The following is a 24475-nucleotide window of genomic DNA, read 5'->3' as shown; positions in this document are numbered from 1 at the left end:
TTTGATATAAAAAGATATTTAATAATAATATATAAAATAGTGAATAACATTTACACAATAAATTGTACAACAATTTTACATCAAGTACTTCATTTGTCATGAATATTGCATAATTTTTATATAACGAATTCAAATGATAAATGTCATAACTTTTGCAAGAGATTAAATACCTAACCTATTTTCATTAATTTTGTTTAATAATTATTTTCTATGAACTCAAGCTCCTATATATTATTTATGTTTTAAAATTATAGGCACAATTTAAAAAAAAATAAATTTTACTAATAAATAGGTGTTTAGTTTTACTTTGCAACAATTAAATTTATCATTAAATTAATTAGAACCGATTAGTTATATTTGGCAGTATAAATAAGTGTAAAATCATTATAAATTAAAAATATATAGACCTAGTTCATGAAATCATTTTTGTGATTTATAAATATTTGAAATTTAAATAGTGCATTATTACAACTTTTTAATAATTTTACAATAAAAAAATATAAACAAACTACAATCAAAAGATAAAATTATTATTTTATAAGTATTGGTAGATATATACTGTATGGTCATGTATTATGATTAGGGTTGAGATTCTAAGGGGGCTTGGGCTATAATAGTCTCAATAAAAAAAATATATATATGCGAGTATGCATGTAAATCCATAGGGGGCTTTATTCGACCCGCCATTTTAATAAATACAATTAAAGACACAAAGAAAAAATAAACCATAATTGTTTGAACTAAATTGTAATAATTAACACTAATAATAATTTTGTTTGCATAAAATAATTTAATGTGACGACAATTTTTTCTTGATGCAAATTAATCTAAAATGTTCTCACTGTTGTTAACTAGATTCATATATCACTTTCATTAATATTTAAAATAGTAAATTATGAAAAATTTTACTTACAATGTACTTAAATTTGATCACTCACAATTAATTGTCTGGACAAAGAAAAAAATGTCGACAACGATGTGATAATAAATAGTAGATTATATATTGACTTATATAAAACAAATTACAGTCAATCTTTAAATCGGTAAAAAATATTTTAAGGAAAGGCTAAATCTATATTTGAGGAGTGTTAATCTGCTATCTTAATCGATGAGTAAACGGATGTTAATCTGTAAATAAATAATCATAGAAATATTGTGCTCTGGAGCTATTATATTAGGTTAAAGTAAATACAAATAAATGCATGAAATATTCTAAACATCAAATGACTGTCATAAAGTTTTCACTTATTTATTATATAGTATTAGTAATACTGCATTGTAATATAATTATTATTAATACACTTGTAAAAGTTAACTGTTAACAATTACCGATGAATAAAACCGTTATAGATAAAAAATAAAAATATTTTCCTACATTTCATAATAACGAATTGTCTAATTGTAATTATTAGATATAAAAAATGTTTACATTTACGATTTTTTTCAATTTAACTATATGTTATCAGTACTCTATTTTGAACATCCGTGAAGTTGTAAACATATTAAAAGGTAAAATTATTGAGAAATTTTATCTTCGTTATTAGTTATAAAATGTATAGTAGGTTTATTTTCAAAGCGACAGCTAATGGTTTATGTTTGTAAAAATGATTAAAACTGAATTTTCATTCGTAAAAATTAAATTTTAAACTAATTACTGCGCAATATACGATTTACTTTCTATCCGCGTTATATACAATTTATGACCTGTTTATTTGTATTTATTTTTTTTTTTTCAAAGGGATATAATATACAAATATACAATTTACTACACCGCTATACGATGTTAATGCACAGCATATGAATTGCCTACCTACCAGACTAAGAATATATAAATGTTTTAGAATAAAGCGTGTATAACAAAGTAGTGTAGAAATAACGGTATGTAGCTGCTATATTATTGAAAGTATAGTCTCCTATATTGCAATATATTATTACCTATATTATTTTTATATTTAGAGTTGGTCGGTTTGACGTGTGTATCGAATGTGTGAGTATGTAAGCTGATTGTGGCACACACACACACACACACACACACACGCGCACACAGGTATAGTTTCATCGTCTTTTAACGCGGTGGCGGTCACTGGTCGTACCTTTAGCCGTTTTGGCTATATTACGCAGTCGAACGAACCGTGAAATATCACCTTTATGCTACACTGCATTATGTTTTGAACAGAAACGAAATTGTGTACAGAGTTGCCTCAGAAAACTGCAACTACTATACGCATTATTCCTGTGTTTTAGCAATATACGTCATACGTTATAGCCTATAGGCATGTGTTTATAAGCACATTTTCGTTTTTAATTTTTCAGTAGGTAGTATTGTTGTAGTGGTGATAACAATTTATTGTAGGTACTCAATCATGAATAGTTATGTTTACTTTTTGTACTGTAGTATTGTTATTTTATCCTACAGATAATTGTTATCGTATCAATATGTCGTTAATCAAAACCATAAATATATGCGAATAATATACAATATACTACAAATGTATTTACAGACTTACAGTCCAGAAGTCATAGAAGTTTTAGCAAAAATTATATAGAGTAATGCGTTGGCTGTAGCATTAATTGAGTATATTATAATATATTGTTAAATAGATCGTGCGTATCGTGCATCGTTGTCGGGTATAAGAGCCCCCTTCTCAAACTTATATTAGAGCATTGCCTTTTTACGATTAAAAAAATATTCTTTGTTCATCAAAACATTTTAAAATAATCTAATTATGGTCTGTAAATGGTTCAAAAACGTTTTAATTAACTTCTATTGTTCTCTAGTTCGAAATAACCTATATTTGTGAAGGAATTATATAAACAATTGACAAGGTTTCGTGATAAATTTTTTTAATTGATCTTTTATTACTTTATACTTATATTAATATAATATTCTTAGTAATCATATTAATTATTATATCATATCAATTACAGTATTATCAAGTATTAAGTTAAACGTTGGGAAAATGTTGAATAATTGAAGATTTCAATAAATATTTCAACATATTAATAGAATTTGTCATTGTTTTTTTTTTTTTTGTTTTTTTAATTTATTAAATTTATTAAAAACAAAAAAAAGTTTACCATTAATGATTGTTTCTTAAATATTAAAAATATTTAAAATGTTTAAACTTGAAAAAAAGCATATATACACATGTTTAAAATCTTTATACAGTATCATAGAAAAATACAAATAACTTATATTATAAGAGCATTATATTTAACATGTTTGTATGTTGACCATAGTTTTTAATGAATTAATATCATCAATATTTGTGTTAAAAAATTCAATATTTCACTGTCTGATTTCAAAACCCTAGTTATATGTATAACAATTATATTTGATATGTATTGAAATTTAATTATTATTTTTGAATTACAAAAAAAAATAGAACATAAATTAACTTTTTCAAACCTAAAATGATCAAAAATGGTAGAAAAATAAAAAAAATTATTAAAAACCATAAAATAACTAATTTTCAAGAAATTTACAATACCAATTAAATCATAACTAAGTAGATTAAAATAAATACTCAATACATTTTACCAACTTATGAAACAAAGTAAATTATACCTATTTGTCTTCATAATTAGTTTAATATAATTTTTTTTATTATTCAAAACATAAATATTAAATTAATTACCTGTTTAGATAGGTACTATTTATCTGTTAAGGGTTGTTTATATTTATTTATTTGTTTAATTTTTAATTTATCTAAACTTATGTTTTTTTCATGAAGTGCTTAAAGTTTGAATAAGTTTATTAAATTCTATATTTTAGAACTAAAATAAAAAATACAAACATTTATGATTTGTCTAAATGTTTATAAATTATCATTAATCCACTTTAAATAATTTATATTATATAAATACCTACTCCTTACATTTTCTGTATTTTATTCTGATTTTTGACCATTTTACATTTCACAAAAAATTTACATATTATAATAACATAATAGTCTGCAGTAAAGTATCATGAAAACAAAAATATATAAATAATTATTTACATTAAATTATTTTTTTATTATATGAAATAATAGCTACTATTAAATATTGGATAAGTCAGTTTTAAGAAGTTGAAAGTTGTAAGCCTATCGCATTCAATTTTAACATTTTATAAATGATAATAAAAAATAAATATTCATAGGAATATATATATATATATATATATATATATGAAATATATAATAATAATAAAATGTTAAAATTGAATGCGCTAGGTTTACAACTTTCAACTTCTTAAAACTAACTTATCCAATATTTAATAGTAGCCATTATTTCATATAATAAAATAATAATTTAATGTAAATAATTATTTATATATTTTTGTTTTCATGATACTTTATTGCAGACTATTGTGTTATTGTAAAATGTAAAATCGTCAAAAAATCCGAATAAAATACAGAAAATGCAAGAAATAGGTATTTATATAATATAGATTATTTAAATAAATATATATATATATAGATTTAATTCAGTAGCAGTTTTATACAGGGGGAATGCTTGGGAGCTGTATTAAAAATTACTAATAATTCACTGAGTGGCAAATTTTTGGTATAGACTACTAGAACAAAAAATTATATTATATTACATTGTATTGTTATGTAACTAATTATTAAAAAAAATAATACATGTTAAATTGTTTATAATTTTTATTTTATTTAATTATGTAATAAATCTAAAATTCATGCATAATGTAAGACTAGGTTTTCTGACTGTTTAAGTTCTCAAATTATTAATTCCCCCCCCACCCCCAAATTGTACATAATAAGTACTTAAGGATTATTATTAACAAAATAGTACCTACCATAAAAAATCCTAGATCCGCTATTAAATTTAATCTTATAAGTATGTTCTATAATTTTATTTTTAACTCTATAATTATTGATCTTTTGTCCATTTTGATAGATAAGCTAACTGTAGTAATTTAAAATATAATAAATAAAATTATATTTATTTTGTTAATTATTGTTAACATATTATACGTAAAATAATGCAAAATAACTTAATACATTTAGGTATCTAGATTTAATTCAACAAATTTAATTTGTTGAACGTTAATTTTCAAATGATATTTTTGATAGGTAATTTAATTAATAGTTATGATTATTATGTTCAGTAAATAAATAGGTAAGAAATTTAAATACACAATCTTACTAGATTAAATAAACTTTTTTGTATTAAATTGTATTAAAAATGTACTCGTTAAGTCTAAGTTGCTTGTGTAATAATTAAATAGTTAAATTAATTAATTAGCATATCTTAAAAATAATGAGTTCAGATAGAATCTATGAAAAAATAACTCGATATTAAATTTTTAACTTTTAAGCTATCGTTAGCAGTCTGTTTTTCTGGTATTTATTTTTTAAACAAGTTATCTAACATAATTAATAACAATTTTGAATAATTTTTAATAATTACAATATTGATTTTAATTTAGAAAAACATCGAAAACTTTCCTATTATAGATGAAATTTATCATTATTTTTCATATAAAACGGATGAACAATATTTTCATTTAAAAATAGAAATATGAACAATCTTCTTACTAGCATCGAACTTGATAAATTTTTTGTTATATGTCTTGTTCAAATAATAAGACAATTGGTTCTGAGACGGATAGAGATATTAATTCGCATTCATTTAAACCTCACTCAATACCCATCTAATTCTTCAGATATTATTAAAGGCCTGTCCATAAGTTATAAGTCTTAAATTATAGAGGAAATAATTGCGTACATTTTTATAGAAACCTTTATTTCTTTAACATTGTTATTATTATTATTAATTTATTGATTGATTACTGATTACTATAAGTAATAATAGGATTTCATTTATGACACTTAAAACCACGAATAAAATAATTTTTCATGTATACGCAAACGCTATTTGCTTTATAATAACAAAGCTTTTACGTAATATATCGAGTCCACATTCTCGAATAAATCGAACAAAAATTTCTATTAGTTTTCAGCCGACTAAACATTGTAATGTAATATATTATTATTCGATATTTTACGAATAGATTGGTTATTATTGTGGTCTATATCGATTACCCAATTTTCCTGTCAAACATATTTTCAAATTATTTTTAAGAAGCGGTCACCAGGTAGTATCAAAACAACGGGGAATTACAACACAGATTATTTCAAACGAAGCAGTCACACTGTGACAGTTAACTCGAACAAGAGTATAAAAATAATTCTCTTTGTCCCATAGATTACTCCCTCTCCAATTCTTTGGTGTGACATTTTGATAACTTAGTGAATATCTCCATTTGAAAAACCACATTTATTGTGTTTTTTTTACGAAAGAAATTTTAATATTGTTTAGTATATTAAAATATTATAATATTTATTAATTTTACTATATTTGTATACATTTGAATAAAGTTTTAGCAACATTTTATAAAATTTCAACTATTTAAGCGGTTAAAGCAAATAATGTAAGGATTATAACATATAGTCTAGGATCTGTTATATAATAATCTGAAATGGACAAGATAATGATGATGGCAATGTAAGATAAAAATTTGTTTAATGAGGTTTGTCTTTTTAAGTATAATATTAATAGATTTAATTATGATATTGTACTTTTATTTTAAAACAATTTTTGTGTCAATTTTCAATTTTTAGATTGGTAATAATGTATCAATCTTTAATTTCAAGATAAGTTTCTGTTAGAAAATTGAGTCTAGTTGATTGAAGTGCTTAGTATATTCTTTCAAAAGTAATCAGGAAAATCAACAAAAAAAAAAAAACTTGTTTAAGGAGTTTTAGTATACGAAATAGTAAGTGTGTATGTTGACATTTACTGTACAAATGTAGTAATAAATTTGAATTTAACGATAAATCATTGCTCGTGAAAAATAATACTGATCGAAGATTACTTCAGATACATGGCTATACGTATTTCTTAGTATGTTTTTTTATATTGCTATTAGTTATATAAATATTTATATAAGTAAAAAGGTTGATATTTAAACTTCAAAAGCTAAATAGAAATTTGTAGAAACGTATTTAAGATATTTTTTTACTATGCTAAAAAAACTTATAAGTTATGACTATTTATGAGAAAAATTGTATTATATTTATTATAAATGTCAAAAACTGGTTTTGAATACAGCTTTTTGTTTTTCTTTAGTTTTTAAAATTACTAGAAATTTTCATTTTATTACCTCTAAGTATCGATTAGATCCAATTTACTACCAGAAACAATCTTAAAAGTTAGTAATCATAGCATGGAGCATTTTTTTTTTTGCTACTATAAAAAACATACTACTACTCACACACACACACACTCAAAAAACACATATCTTTGTAAAATTAATGCATTTAACGTTCGCTTAAATTCAGAAAAAAAACTGAAAAATATCTACATAAATCTAATTTAAAAAAAAAATCAATTTCTTTTTGTTGTAATTCAAAAATTAAAATACTTCGTAGATACTTTCCTTTTTTACTAAGTATTTTCATTTTAATTGATTCTCTATTATTTATTTTTTTATTTTTGTTCCAATTACAAACAATAACTATTTTGAACTTTTCTTAATTTTTTTTTTTTTTTTTTGTGTACCTTTGATAAATTGTTTGTTTAGGTGAAAAATATTGAAAATTATATACTAAGTTTTTAATTTTTTTTTTTTTAATAATTGTTGAAAATCTATATATTTTTTTTTTTTAATAATTTAAGTTTAAACTTTGAAAACATTTCAAGATATTATTTGGATATCCTGCAATATCAATTGACAACTTATTCTCGAAAGGGGTTTTTTTTTCAATTTGGTATTTTTCAAAAACTGTTAACATTAGAAATTTGAACACTTCACTGAATGTAAATTATAATTTTCTCAATGAAATCTTAAAAATAATTTAATTTATCGCTATTTATAGGCATACTTATGAATTTTTTTAGATTTGTTAATAATCATCTTTAAGGTTTGTCAAAAGTTAAAATATCTAATATTAGGTTCCTAAGAGTTTTCATAATTTTTTTTATAGATATTCAAAACTTTTGTTAACACATAAAAATATTTTTTTCTATAAAAGTTCTACATTATAACTTTGACAAAAATTATCAAAATCATAAAAATTTGCATATTATTTTTTAATTAAAATTGATAAAATATGTTATTTTAACTTTTAAGCTTTAAAAATTAAATGCAAGATCTCTTAAAAGAATTTGCTACAATTTTCTAAAAGTTCTAAAATTACGTGATCATAATATATTAAATGAGTAGTTATATGTAATTCAAGTTAAAACTTACGAAATTGGATGTATAAATAAAATAACGATTATATGATATTACGATTTTAGATATTTTGTTATACTTTTCACCATCACGTTTCGTTCGTTATATCAAATATTAATACTATATTAGTTAATAATTTATAATTTATTTAGTGTTTTTGGCAAAAATTACAATTAGTTTAACCTATCAAGTAGAAAAATACGTTACTCATTAATTAATTTAAATAAATTAAAAATTATCCTTAGAAATGGAGTTTAGAGGCTGACTCTATGACGCCTATGCGCCAATGATTTATCGCATACAATAATTTTAGTGATTAATTATTGAAATTTAATTAAATTAATCTGTATATTATAATTTACCATGACCTACTCAATGATATATTTGGCAAATAGTAATATTCAGCAAAGCTGTATTTTATTAAGATTTAATATTTATAATGTTTGCTTGATTTTTTCAAATTTAATATTTTATGATGAGATATAATTAAATTGTATGAAAAAACTGTTCTTATTTGATAATTTATTCAAATTTTAATATATTTCAGTTTTTAAAAGTTATACACTTTTCATAGTACTAACTACGAGTATATATTATACAATAAACTAATGTCTAGTGTGCTAAAATGTCAGTAGATAAACTGTGGCATTTATTTTATAAATAGTAAACGGTAAATTATACAAATGTATTTACATAAAATATAAAATTGTCTCAGTTGAGGTAAAAAAAAAAAAAAAAAAAAAAAAAAATGATATTTGGTTTATTTTAATAATAATTAAAATTGGGACTCCGCTTAAAATAATATTTTGATTGCAATATTATATCATGAACTTTAATATAAAAACCATATTTGCCTGTCGAATTTTAAGACTTTTTTGTTATGAAACGGTTTCATTGAGACCTAAATGTCCTTTTAACAAAGTTTGTCAAAGATTTTAACCCATAAAATAACATTATTATATTATAATTTATAAGTCGTGGTCCTTAATTAACATAATTGTAGTGTTGGGAAAATTACTTTTAAAAAGTAGGTAATAAAATTACGTTAATTGTTACTTTAAATATATTTATTAAAACTATTCTCGCATTACCTAACATAATTTTTACCACGTAATGTTAACTTTTCATTTAAAAAGAAAAGTTTAAAAATTACATTGCTTTTTTGATATTAAAAACATACATTTATTATTTAAAAAAGTGCGCTCTTAAGTTGTTCTGCATTGATTTTGTATGTTTTGTTAGAAAAATACGATGTACTTGTTATTGCCCTTTAGAACTATAAAAATACTTAATCTACAAATTTTGTGGTAGTATCTGGTAGCAAAACTAGATTTAGTTAGTACTTTTAGAGACCAAAAAAGATACTATTCCCAGTACTCTTAAAAATAATCGAAAAAAACAATTCAGGAAAGTTGCTTAGCTTTATAGTAAGTGTCGAGTCTCGAGTGTTTCTCGTCATTAAGTGGATTACTGTAATAAAAAAAAAAACGAATCTGAATGGAGACGGTAGGTAAGACTATAATTCTAAGAATATATTATTTTAAATTTATATTACTAGGTATAATAATAGATGTTTTAACTTTAAATACTTATAAAATATATTGTGATATTTGTATTCATTTAAGATATTTTTTAATTCGTGTATTAATTACTTATAAGAAACATTGTATTTATTTGTTTTCATAAAAAATAACAAAACAAAAAAAAATATCGAAAGTTTAATCTGCCAATAAATAACTTATAAAGTATTAGGTTATTTTGAATGTTATATTATGTATTAAAAAGGATAATATTCATTATTAAGTATTAGATGATAATTTCAAGTATCTACAGCTTTTGTTTTTTAATTATATCAAAATTAAAATTAAATCAATTTTATGAAAAACTGATTTTTTGTAAAAAAAAATGTTGTTTTTCCTTAATTTTATTTTTTGTTTTTCATAAGTATTTGAAAAATATTTAAATATTTTAAGAAAAGTATTAATTAGATTTAATTTGGTATCAGAAACCAACATCAAAACGGAAATATATTCTACTAATTTCTTTACTTCTACCATTTCTACCATTTATAGCTTATACATTCATAATGAAAAAAATTACACACACGTTATTGTAAAATCAATACTTTCATCGCTCCGCTCAGAATCTAAAATATAGTGTAAATTGGATTCTTCTGAACGTCATATTAATCATTCTATATTAAAAAAAATTTAACATAGTATTTGGGTACGACGTCGTCTTAATAATACATTAGTACAATAAAGTATAAATGCGTATATTGTGTGGATTATTAATAATTATCATTCATATAATTTTTTTGTTCTGAACTCTTACCCTATATTTAAATACTTACGTAATTATCATCTTTGAGTGTTTTTATTTTTATTTTTACTTTTAGACTCTTATTAGTGTCTTATAACTTTGTTAGACGTACATACTACTCAGAAACTAGAAATGATTTGTTAGTATTAATACATATTGCATAGTAAAATAATTAAATGTAAAAAATGTCTAAAATATATCTTGAATATATTATTATAATATTCTTAGGTGTTTATAATTGTATTTGTAAAAGCATTTAGTGATTGATATTCTAGTTTAGGATTCAGGACATTGGGTTCAATAATGAATAATAAATAAATTTATTCCACACACTGACATAATATTGATAGTTTAATAATGTGTTATTACAAAAACCGATTTGGTCACAAATATAAAAAGTGCATTTTTGCTAGTAATCTTTTTACATCAATCTAACGTGTCTTATTGCTTCAATAACCATCGTGACATAACCGTACGAGGGTTTTTAGAATTTATTTTTATATGATATTAAAGTATGATGATGTATTTTATTGTTTTAATGACGCATTCTCCATAGCGGAGTCTAAATAATTTGTGTATACGATATAAATAACACCTTACATAATAATATTGCAACATAATAATACGTTTGACACGACTTCCATCGTTAGTATTGTTTTACAGCAACACAGACGGAATTGATTGTTAAATATTACGTTAAACATAAATATTTCAAAATAAGTTATCGCATTATATGATATTGACTAATCGGTTAAAGTATGTATATATATTATATATATATATATATAAATATATGTATAAATTATATAAAAAAAATCAAAAAAAAAAAAAAATCAGGTAATGCATACTATGCACGTACGTATCGTATAACCTCACAACAATACGTCAACCGTACGACACCGTGTAGCCCATGTTGGCCATGAGCGAGTCCTTCAGGACGGGTTTCAGGGTGCGTTCCATGTGCTTGGCCAACAGTGACCGGACTCCGCGGACGAACACGTCTTCCATTTCCATGAGGAGTTGGTCCTGCACCTGCTGGTGGTGTGGGTTGTTGGCGGCGGGGACGGTGGCGGACGAGATGGTCAACAGCGGGTGCTGGGGCGGCAGTTTGTTGTGATACTGTATTCTGTGGAGTCTGGGTTCCGGGCTGGGTGCCGGTGGGTTGACGAAGCCGGCCGAGACGTAGGGCAAGTCCGCCGAAACGGGCGGGCTACTGTTGGCGGGTGTAGTGGTTTCGCCGGACGACGACGACGACGACGACGACGGAGAAGACGGGCGCCGACCGCTGCGCTCGTCGCCGAAACCGCTGAATTCCGCGCTGCCGGCGCCGTCGTCCGCGTCGGATTCGTCGCTGCCGGCCGACTGCAGCAGTTCGTTGCTGGTGTCGCTGCCCAATTCGGACGACAAGAACTGTTCGTAACGGTCGGACGAAGCGGCCGCCGCCACCGGCCGTTCCCTGTTGCCGGGGAATCCCGCGGCTCCGCCCACGCAGTTGTAAGAGTGGACGCTCACGTACGCGCCGGCCGGGTCGTCGGCCGGTTCGGGGTCGATGAACGTGGCCGTGGTGCGTATGGTCATCGTCGGCATGGCCGTCAGGCGGTTGGGCGGTGATTTTTCCGGCACGGTGAGCGGCGCGGCCGTGAATCCCAAACCGGCGCGGGGCCTGAGACGCAGCGTCATGTCGCATCCGGTTTCGCCGCCGACGCCGCCGACGCCGCCACCGCCGCCGCCGTACAACAGCCGCACCGAGCCCGACACCATGAGCGTGCGGCCGAACCGCATGCGCGCCTCGAGCGTGTTGCCAAGCGGATCGTACCGGCACTCGTCAACCCGAGCCCACGTACGGTCGCCAAGCACGCCGTCGGCGCCGTTCGGCAAGGATTCCGAGGCGGCGGCGGCCGCGTCGCGCGGCGGCATCACTTTGGCGCGCATCCCGGTCACGTACATCTCGGCGCCGGGCGCGGTCCGCAACCGCTGGTGCAGCGCGTAACCGGACAGGTCCATGAAACCGGGCGGCAACGACTGCGGCGGGACGGCGGTGTGACGTCGGTTCCCGTTTTTGGCGCCCGTCGCCGCAGACATCATGTCGCCGAGCGCGGATTGCACGCGGGCCATGCACCGGCCGTCGGCCAACGGCGCGGTCGAAGACGCGGCCGCCGCGTACGGGTTCTTGTTGGTTATCTTCGGGGCGGCCCGCTTGTCCACCCGGTGGCCAGTCGGCCACGGGATCGGTGGCTGCGCAACAGGCCGAGCTGCAATGTAGAAAATCGAAATCAAACAATAGCACACATCATCACCCGACCGATTATTTGACCACTGACCTCATGATTGCACTGACCGATAATAATAATTCTGTCCGACGGCCCTGTTTTTTTATTTTTTATTTTTAAATCGATCTGATAGTATTTATCAGACCGGCCGATAATTAACAGCGATTCGTATAAACATCGCGAACGATAGTTTTTTTATGGATCTCTGCGAGTTCTCGAACGAAAATCGCGAAAATAAATCATGGTGTGTGATCGTCGCGTAGCCCTGTAATGGATTACAAAGACCGCGAACTAACCCGGAACACGCCGATATTGTTATAGACGAAGATAGTGCACGCGACGTAGCAACTTATGACAAACCTGCCCAGTGGTAGTGAGAGAGGAAAAGAGTTCAACAAAACGATTAACATAATAACATTTTTAGAAAAAGATAGCGCACATTTTAGCTTCCATAATATGCACGTCAGTACCTATTGACAAACACGCCCGATAACAATGTTAGCTCTTGGAAACTTGTAGTGAAGTATGAGGGATGCCAATTATATATATATATATTAATACGTCCATAGATAATTTACTTAAATTTATGACGTTATGCCGTTATCACTTTATCGGAACTTTTTGACTATTACAATAACATTTTCCAAACGTAAGTTTTCAAAGTTGTACGTTTGTGCACACAATAGGTAGATATGTAATATGTATATATACGTTTTGAAAGCTTCATTTAAAATGCGGAAAACGAATTAAAAAACAAATGAAAGGGGTATAATATCATATCGATTCTACAATAATAACGGTTAATAGGTTAAATATGTCTGACAAACAGCTCTTAAAATTCCATTCATTTTTATAATATTGATTATCAATCATACGGTGTATTGTATGTGTATGAAAATAGTAACCATAGAAAAGTGATTAAAGTCTTTAAGAATTTTTAACACTATATTCATGTGTTTATAATTATTTATACAGCAATATAAATAAGTCGTTTTGAGAAACTCGATTTGTCCCAGAATCCAAACTTTGGGGAAAATTAAAATAATGAGTTCTGAGCTACTTGATAGATATTTTCTCGATTCCTACAATTTTACATCGCTATTAATGCCAACTAAAACTACAATAAAATGTCATTCAATTTTTTTTTGGACAAGTCGAGATTTTTAAGCAACTACCTAATTTAATCGCATTATCTAGCCTATCTAGATATAAGTATGCTTACATAATACCATTGAGTATATATAGTTTATATATATATATACTCAATGATAATACACAGTGTTTAACGCAATACAGGACGATGATGATAGTGTTTACTTACTTATTAAATCGTCACCGTCACTGATACTGTTAATACCGAACAGTTTTTGTTGCATTTGGTAGTAATCGATATTGCCCAATACTGTAGCCGCCAATGAACCGAAACCGCGTCCACGCTCAGCAGCCGGCAGCGACATTACTAACAGAAATGTCCATATCTTTAGCGCCATCTGCTGAATAAAAAAACCCGTACAAACAATAAAAAATTATTATAATAGTAAAAAATATTTGCATCGATTAGTTTCAAATGTACGCGTGATGCACGTAATTTTTACATTCAAATGACGAATAATTAATTCGCGACTTGGTTAAAAAGGAATGTAGGCATGTTTAAACGGTATTATAATATATCTAATATGCTATGTAAGGGAATTTGTTTAAATGGCAATAATACTCATTATTTCGAAAAGTTTTAACTTTTTAAAAATATATTTTCCTTATAATTTTACGTCATTGCAAATCAACAACTTTGAAGAAAAAAAATTCATTTTTTATAATTTTTAAATTTTTTTTTTATTTTGATCGACCGCAACGGCATTTATTTTTAATTTTATATCAGAGTATTTTTCGGAGTGTTTCGACACATAACTATTGAATTTCAAACTATAGTAGTTATAATTTTATTATATTTAAAACTTATACGTTTTTAAGGTTTATATGAGCAAAATTTTAATCTATTACTTCGCTTGTTTAAACTTCAAATAATTACGAATAACTAATCAAATACTTATTCGAAATTTATTGTTTGTATACTAAAATACCCTGAAAAACATTCTGCATAGGAATATAATATTAAAAATACACGTTATTCATTAAAAAAAAAAATAAAAAATAAAATGTTTTGAAAAATATTGTTTTGTAATGACATCAATTTATATAAAATCAATATTTAAAAAATGTGAAGACCGAAATGTATACACTTAAATGTATCTTATTGTATACATATACATAGCCATAGTTATATAGCTATTCTGTAAAGTTCACCATTCGAACACCCCCGCGAATGGCAAGGTGAGACACGATATGGATAAAACTTTGTCGACGAAAACTGCGCAAGACTTACCAGCCGGATTTGAACGATAGCGGTGGAAATAATAATATATAATCGTAATAAAGTGTCTGTGTCGTTTTAGAATGTGAATAAATGTTATGTGCGCGATGTACCTATTGTGTTATTATAATGCGATTTAAAAAGTAAAGTGATTTAATATCGTTTTATTGCAGACTAAATTTTATACATTTTGTACACAGTTTTGTTCTACCGTATCTCTAATATCATATTATTTAAACATATTATATCCTGCAATCAGTGTGTATCGCTTAAAATTGTACAACTGCCCACTGGTCGTCAATAGAGTTAGCAATTTTCATTGTTTTCAGTTTTTCACCGTACTCGATTCTATGCATTAGTGCCCATTAATGATTAAACAACAATAATTGAGTAAAACTGTTTCAATAAATGTGTTCAAATATGCATTTCACATCATCGAATTTTAATACTTCTACCACTTATTGTGAATTATTAGATAGGTATAAATGTACCTGTGTAATAATTTTCTAATCGATATATACAAATAACAAAGTCGCAGTTTTCCGTACAATAATATATGCGAAATAGGTAAAATTACATTTTGTCTGAATTCATTATATCACTATACTATAATTGAATGAAAGCTCATTCGTGCCATTTTGATGTATTCACACTAATTTTAATGATTTATTCAGCATATTTAATTTAAAGATATAATTTTAATTTTCAGTATATGTTATAAATTATATGCATTATGCATACAATGTACTTTTTATATGTAAATATAAATTATTAGATAGATGTTGATTGCTTTTAATAATATTCGAAAAATGGTTTAATATTTAAAAACCTTATATAATATATTGTATAGAAGAATCGATTGTTCTCGTCAAAACCCGTCTGCGTGCGAGATGGACGAATCCAATATTGCTAGACCAGTGAATCGCGGTTCACACACGCGTGTAAAATTACGTTGAAAACGATTTCACATGAGTAAATAACCCGTACCTGCGTCTCTACATGTAAATAACGACAACGACACACTATATTAAATATTTTTTTTTAATGTTTGTGAAAATTTCGTTACAGACCTTTTGTTGTAGCCACGGCGGTTGAATACTCTGGCGGGATTTGAACGCGGGTGGTAATAACCCTACTGGTCGTCGCGGACTAAGTGAACTGGCTCGAAATTCAAGACGTTTTTGCGCGATCGGGAAGAGGTTCGGTATGCCACTGAAACGAATGTAACAAGACGACGACGACGACAGCTATCTCTGAACAGCGCTGCGTATATAGGTGGTAAGGGCAAGTACAGGTATATAATGCGTGGTTAACGGTCGTCGCCGTCGGTTCGGTCCGACAACCGAAAGCACCTACCTATATTATATTGGAATGGTATCATTACGGTAGTAATCTAAGAGTTCAGTGGCGGTAGTGGTGAGCGGGTGAGGTCGGGTTATTAGGCGCACCGACTATTCTGCACAAACTAGCGCGAGACTGCTGCTGTGATATATATGTATACATGTACGCACAACATAGGTAGGTACATTATATTATTATAAATTATTATAATATACGCGTAGTTTAATGCACTCTGAAGAGATGGCGAATGATTCGGTCGAAAACGGTTAGTGTGCCAAATGCGAATGTTTCCGGCGCAGATCGGTGCGGCAGCGGCGGCCGTATTTTATAACATTATTATAATAACGAGACCGACCGACCGGTCTATCATCGCGATTCGTGGTCCACTGGTATTCACCACAGCGCAAATAAAAATAATAATAATAATAATAATAATATACATATACATAGTACATACACATTTTTTATTCATATGAAAATACGCACGCAAGTATTATTATAATCGTGTGCATTGTCGACTTTTATTCCGGTGAAAACTGCCATTATAATAATATTACATATAGTACGCACTATACACAACTCGTATGCGCATAACGATTAATAAGTATATGAATGTGGTGGTCTGGTGAACGCGATTCCGCGCGCTAGCGTTGTATTCCTATTGTTACAGTCGCCGCCGTGTACCTATGTATAGATAAACACATAATAATATGTTATTACAATATTAAACCATAATAAGCGTAATACTCGATGATCACGTCATTATTATTATTACAATCGTCGTTGTTATACGTGCCATGTCTCGGCGTAGTAAAACACTAGGCGTGGCCGTTGCGGTGATCGTTCTTATAGGCACACATTACAATAGTTCAAACGATAGATTATTGTAATAAAATTATTATTATATTCGATCGTTTTGGTCTAAGCGGGTGGGTTACACCGTCTATACTTACGAATCTTCTACGATCAAGTTTTTAACCTAACCGAGTTAAGGCGATACCTACAGATCAATTATTATTTGTGTCGAGTTTAAAGTTAAAACTTACTTCTTTTGTTTTTGAAAATTAAATAGAAAAATAGTTACTCGGCTTAAACGAAGATAACTTATATATATTATATATATATATTTGCTAACTCGTTTACAATTTTATCCGATAAAACCACAACAATAATCTAATTAAATAAAAATATAAATACACAAAAACATATGCAAGAGAAATACGTTCGTGTAACATATTACATGCGCTTTATTGGCCGTAGGTATCGCTTTTTTTGTTTAGTAAGCATACCGATTCGTTATATAAGTTATACGCAGGTTATTCGATTAATTTACAATATTACGATTGAACCTATAGCTATACATTAATATCATATTTATCTTCCTATTCGTAATATTTTACCCGTTAGTTATTTCATGTATTTAGTAGGTAGGTTGTAAGTTGTAAGGTTGTATTACTATGCTTTTTTTATAATTGACTCTCATTAAAATTTAAAAATAGTGCATTCAATGATTTGACATTTTATTATTATTATTTATTTTTTTTTTTTTAACAATTGTTTGTAGTTTACTCTTAAGAATAATATATTTAAAATTCATGAATCATGATGTTTGTATATTTAATTAGAAAATATGTAACTTAACGTGACTGTATAAAATTAATTAACTGATTAGTAACTGCATATCATGGGAAAAATGAACTTATATTAAGTTAGAAGTTACTTTAATAAAACGGTATTTTGTTATTAAATTAATTTAAAGTAACTTTAACTGATTTTAATTCGTTAATGATCAATTTTACTATATTGTAAATATACAAAACAAATTAAAAGTATACTACATACCAATAAATTGTTTGTGAAAACTGTTTTGCGTGGAAAGAACCACTCTGCAGGTTACAGTCATAATTCAAAAAAGAAATTTATATAATAATAATTCTGATAATATTTTTTCTGTTATTTAATATCTTATTTCTGTTTTAGATGCACTTTGTTATTACTTATTATACTTTAAAACTGTTATATTAGACGACAGTCTATCAGAAAAAATAAATAAAATAAAATTATTTCCATGAGATAGAAAACATTATTAATCATGTTATAACGTTCTTATTTATTTAATTTCATGATATGTTTAAAAAAAATAAATACTTTAAGATTTGAAATGAGTTTAAAAACAATACTAACTTTTTATTTGTTTAAGTGATATTAAAAAACAAAAACGGTAATACCTACTGAGCAAATATAGTCAATTTATCATTTATTAATTTAGTTGTCAATATATCTATGACTTCAATTTATAAGTGCTGGTTCTTTTTTATGCCAAACCGTTTTCCTATATAATCTTGTAATTACGTAACATCCAAAAATGATATAGACATGGTTTTTAAATTACTTATTTTGAATTGATATTTAAATATATTTATGATTGAAAAGTTGAATTTTTTTTAAAATGACTTTAAAATTGTCTAAATTTAAACCTTTAATAACTAGCTTGTATTCTTCATCTTATTAATTCATAATTCGGCATATTACACGTTTAGATTAATTCATTTTACTCTGTTATTTTCAATATTTGAATGAATGACCACCTATTAATAAATTTAAAAGATAGAATATTATATAAAACTATTTAAGTTTCTGTATGAATGCTTTTTTTAATATTTTAATTTTGAAGTAAGTTCGGTATGATAATTTTAAAATCGAATTTTTTTTTTGTTAATTTACAACATCTTTTTAACGTTTTTTTTTCTGTAATAGATTGTAATGTATGTGATAATTTATTGATACAACAATAACTACCATAATTATGAAAAATTAAACTAAATTAACTAATTACGCAATTATGTAATATAGTATACTATTGTGTTTAAGTATAAACTTTGTACTAACGGATATTGTGCATAATATGTGAATACGTGAAGGTATTTCACTGGAAACAACGACTGAAGCGTAATAAATTATAGTTTTTCTTTTCTTTTCTTTTCTTTTTTTGTTTATTTTTACTTTCATATTGTTTATTTGGTTAATTCCCTCATCAAATTTGGACGTATTTTATTATACGTATATTTTATGATCTAGGGAGATGTCAGAGATATGTTACACGTTTATAGATTAGGTATGTCGTTACAATTTGCAGCTTTCATTATTATTTTTATGTACGTAGTTTTGTGTTTAGTTCTTCGTTTATACGTAGGGATAATGTAGTTTTAAAAAGATTACTTTTAAAAAACTATACACACTATCATTAGAAAATAGAAAGTAATATTTTAAATCAAATTTGTTTAATATCACGGGGGGATGCCCCTTTCGCCCCCCACAGGTACACCACTGCTAAAATTAATACTAAAATTTTACTAAAAAGTTTACTAAACATTTTTAAAACTTAATACAACACAGTATTTATATATATCTTATTTATTTATTTATTTATTGAATAAGCGCCTGTTAGGTTCAACTTCAGAAATGTAATACAATATACCTAACACAGTAAATTATCATAATAGATATTGATAAGTTAGATATAAACAATAATAAACATAAATAAATATTAAGCACTTATACGAGTTATACGCAAATTATATGTTTTTTAATAAAATATTTTGAAAACTTAATTTGTTTAAACTCTAAAAAGCTAGATATAAAATCAAAAACTAATAGTATATTATAGTGAAATATATAATATTATAATTTGTAGTATATTTTAGAACAATTATGTAATTTTTTTTTTCTGAACAATGAATTTTATTATAAAACAACATATATATTTACTAAATTTTTGGAAAAATTTGTCTAAATTCCAATATTTAGTAATTATGTGATGCGTAAAAAATAAATATGTCAAATTGAATAGACAGAAATAATTATATTTATTCCATATTTTCTTATAAGTTAACGTTTTTCCATGTCATTAATATAATATAGGTACCCTGTTTATTTCACGAAAAAAAATGAATACGTTATGAAAACCCGATGTTTAGTTTTGGTATATACTCATAAATGACTGTATAAGTAGATAGGTATTTAATACATGTGCTAGTGAGTTGATCAAATAAATCTGAAATCAAAAACCAATAAACAGGTTATTTAAAATATATAATGAAATTCATTATGCATTAGTTAGATACCTATGTCAAGAAACAGTCTTCTACAAATTAAAACTATCAAAACATTTTAAGTTCTAAGAATAACTACTATTGTTGTCTATATAGTTACATTTAAATATAACAAACTATAATACAATGATATACTATAGGCAGTTAAATTATACATAAAATTACGAAAAGAAATCGTTTGTGTGACTAACAAACACGAAACTGAGATTTTCAAGGGCTGTATTAAATTAAATCTCGTAAAAAAAAATCTCGTTAATTATAATGTACATACATTATAGAGTGAATAATTATCGCGTGAGTGAAACCAAGACGGTTACAGTAATAATTATACTATATTATTGTTGCGCACTAATTATCACTGTTCTCTTTTATATGGACCAATAACCATTGTAGGGTAGCAATGAATTCAGTGCTGTGGTTTTATATTGCATATTAGATATCCAATGTAATAGTTTACAAAATTTTAATTCATAAAAAAAACCTCACGATACTGGATATTTATTTACAAACCAAGAAACCACGAAAATGTTTTTTAACAAAAAAACTATAATATACATATTATAAATACATTATACATTTATACGTATGATTTATATGTATTATACAAAGAGTTTTAAAATCATTATTATATTTTTATTATTTTTACTGATTTATATTAAATATAAATCATCAATTAATATCGTATCAATCAACAATAAACAATAATACAAAATATATTTTATATCGTAGTTTATTAAACAGGCCATGATATTAAAATCATATAATATTTAATATTAAGTACCTATTATTAATTTATTGTGATGTAAAAAATCTAATTGGCAACCATGTGTAAGACAATAATTAAAAGTTCCGAGGCAATCTAGAAGATTCATTTAATAGACTAAAATTACGACGTTGCGTTCTTTCTATATCTACACATTCTATTATTATTTTGATATTACATATCACATTTAGATTTAGGTACAATATAGCATTGTACATTGTTCTAATCAAAACAATAATATAATATCATTGTAATTGTTAACGAAAATACAATCTTATATTGTGTCGAGGATGACAATAATATTGATTACATCATCGTCTAAACGTCATATTTAAAATGTTGTAATTTATCATGTACACACTGTGTAACGGTTGTTAAAACATGTATTATATTGTATTTCTAGAGTATGTTTGTGCCTGCAGGTTTATCTATAATTTGTTATTTGTTAAGTAGGTATGTATGAGTTTAGCAACAATATTTTGTTAAGCACTAGCAAAAAGTTGATAGTAAAAAAATTATAAAATACATAGGTATTTATACTTCATAATTTATATTTTATAAAGGATTTTTTAACCTTTTAAGCAATTTTCTAGAAGTTTCTCATAAAGCATAGACATAGTGACATAGTGTATAGTAGCTATATGCAAACTATTAATTTAATTTAAGTTATATCTTGTCAGTTTTAATTATGGATAGGTATTTATTTAAAAACGTTTTAATTTTATAAAAATATCACTTAGAAACGTTTATACACTTTGATAATAATATGAGTGTTATATCAATTTAATATAAAACTTATTTAATAATTTTTCATTAAATGTACTCGATAGTCTTGATAAACATATTTGTCTTCGATTTTAATAAAAAATCGAAAATTTATTGGTGTTAACGTCTTGTAGTAGAGGTTACATAATAAAAATCGTTACATAATATTTATGATAAATAATATATTGATATTGACTCAATTTTGATTTTTACTATGATTTAAATAGTTGCGGCAACATGTTAACGACTTATTAGGAGGGTCCTAACCGTTTTTAACCAACTACCACCAAATCATTATAATTTATTAGCCAACTTCTTAACTATATGTATATACATACATCATATAGTACTGATACTGTTATAATTTTTTTGTAAGTGGAAGAAATGACTTTTATTATTATTATTTTATTTTTGGAGAATATAGTAATTACAATTTTTTTTAAATTTATTTTAAATTCTAAACAATTTTAATTCATCAAGTGAAACTTATTAAATCCAACAGTCATAAAAATAAAAAAAAATTTTTATCAAATTTATATTTCAATTTCAATAATTTCATAAAATGTTTTGTATACGAGTATCCCGTGAGGTTTCTCATTGCCCTAAGTGGAGAAAATATCAAAACGTTAAAAATCGAGTTTTTAAAAAATTTTAAAAACTATTAAAAATCAAGAAGTTTATAAAAATAAAATGACATTTTCTTTTAAGAACGATATTTTAATTTAAAACTGATTGCCCTAATAATATTAATTAAAAATTATATCCTAACAGTTTCTGTTTTGTTTTTTTTTTTTTAGTGATCAATAATATTTAATTTGATGATAACAAAGAGTTTATACTTAATAGATCAATGGATTAATGGTATCAGTAAAAACTGTCAACAGCTATTATTATGGATAAATGATATTTCTTTCTCCGATTAATTAAGACACAGTAAACTGACAATAGGTACCTTAAAGCGAGTTATAAAAGTATAAAATTTAAAAGACAGAGAGGGGACTTTAAAATTTGAGAGTCGTATGCGGTATACGTCTTGCACACCGATAGTTGCGGCATTGAACTTTCCGGTATACCTATACAACTAATATAATATGTATGTGCGTTATACGTATACAGACGATCGGTACGGCACAACCATACTGCAGTTGTCAATAATTAATAATAGTTTTTGAATTCCATAATTTTATTATTTATAACGATTGCTCCATTCCGTTCGTTACCTACACGTACATCGTTCACACATTTCTATATACCTACCACACTAAATGAATTCAATCTATATAATCGAAGGCCATTCGCACCATTTTTCGAGTACCTACAGGAACGATTTCCGTAATTAAAAAAGTTATACTCGCTATAATTACGCGATATGGGTGATGTACCGATGAAGATGCACGTCAATAAACTATTTACACATTATCAACGGCGCGAGTCCGTTTAAACGCGAGACAACGGCGGTAAGCCAATTATTTTCGTTTGATCACACGAATTGGCGTTGTCTTAGCGTAAATGATGACCTCTGTCCTCCGTGACACGATCGTTTTACCGTTCGTTCGTTGTTGTTTACAGAGTGCCGCGGAGAGTGAAACGTCACACTTCTTCACGCGCGCACCGTCATGGCGTCGGTGGCACGAGGCGCAGTTGTGCGCAAGGAGCCGGTGGACGGGGTGGCGCACCGACGTCGGAGGGAGCTGCAGGTGGTCCGGGCCGAGACGGAAGCGTGCAAGCGGACGACGGAGCGGCTGTGCCGGAGCGTGGCCGACGACCGGGAGAAGCTGGACACGGCGATCGCGGAATACGCGCGTAGGTTGGCCGAACTGACCGAGCGGCAGTCCGAGGCGCACGGTCGGCTGGTGGCCGTGCTGCACGGACGGTCGGCGGCCGAACGCCGCGAGGCGGTGCGACCGCGCGGAGAACGAGCTGCGAGCGCGGCGGACGGCCAGCACGGTGCGCGCGTACCGGCTGGACGCCAGGTGGCAGCTTCACGGCCAGTACCGCGGTTTCGTGGTGGACGTGTTGGACGCCGCGAGTCCGCGGCTGCCGTCGCCGCCGCCGACGCCGGCGGCCGGGACGGGGGCGCGACGCCGGCTCGGGGCCGCCAAACAGGACGGCGGTTCTTCGCGATGCCGACCGGTCGGCACGCAGTACCGGCGCGAATCGCTCGGACGTCCGGTCGTTGCACCAGCTGATGTTCGGATACATGCGGAAACGTCGGCGGGCGGCCTGCGGAGTGCCGGTCTGGCGACGACCGGCCGTCGTCCGGACAGCTAACTTAATACGTAACGC

The 24475-nt window shown here is 28.6% G+C and overlaps 1 protein-coding gene and 1 pseudogene across 3 annotated transcripts; one reads left to right on the top strand and one right to left on the bottom strand.

Annotated features, from left to right (window-relative positions):
- Window positions 1–10900: 10900 nt before the first annotated feature.
- LOC112603261 lies at window positions 10901–16433 on the bottom strand. Of its 3 annotated transcripts, XM_025351762.1 has the most exons (4): window positions 16279–16433; window positions 16038–16203; window positions 14159–14330; window positions 10901–12819 (listed from the first exon to the last, which is right to left on the bottom strand). In XM_025351762.1, exons 3-4 carry the CDS (start codon window positions 14325–14327, stop codon window positions 11453–11455), a joined length of 1536 nt encoding a protein of 511 aa, XP_025207547.1. In that variant the 5' UTR covers window positions 14328–14330; window positions 16038–16203; window positions 16279–16433; the 3' UTR covers window positions 10901–11452. The 3 variants fall into 3 exon arrangements, with proteins under 3 accessions (XP_025207547.1, XP_025207546.1, XP_025207545.1); XM_025351761.1 differs by lacking the exon at window positions 16038–16203; XM_025351760.1 differs by lacking the exon at window positions 16038–16203 and having other exon boundaries at window positions 14159–14327.
- Window positions 16401–24475, top strand: part of LOC112603260 — a 9670-nt pseudogene continuing 1595 nt past the window's right edge.

This window comes from Melanaphis sacchari, unplaced genomic scaffold (assembly GCF_002803265.2).
Source record: "Melanaphis sacchari strain LSU unplaced genomic scaffold, SCAv2.0 Contig9_pilon_pilon, whole genome shotgun sequence".
NCBI classification, from domain to species: Eukaryota; Metazoa; Arthropoda; class Insecta; order Hemiptera; family Aphididae; genus Melanaphis; species Melanaphis sacchari.
Note: the sequence above shows the minus strand (reverse complement) of the source record. Positions and strands in the feature narration are given on the sequence as shown.

Coding starts and splice junctions, on each gene's coding strand:
- LOC112603261 (XM_025351762.1), bottom strand. CDS start 14,327: ATGGCGCTAAAGATATGGACATTTCTGTTAGTAATGTCGCTGCCGGCT. Junction 12,820..14,158: donor TGACGGTGACGATTTAATAA/GTAAGTAAACAC, acceptor TCTACATTGCAG/CTCGGCCTGTTGCGCAGCCA.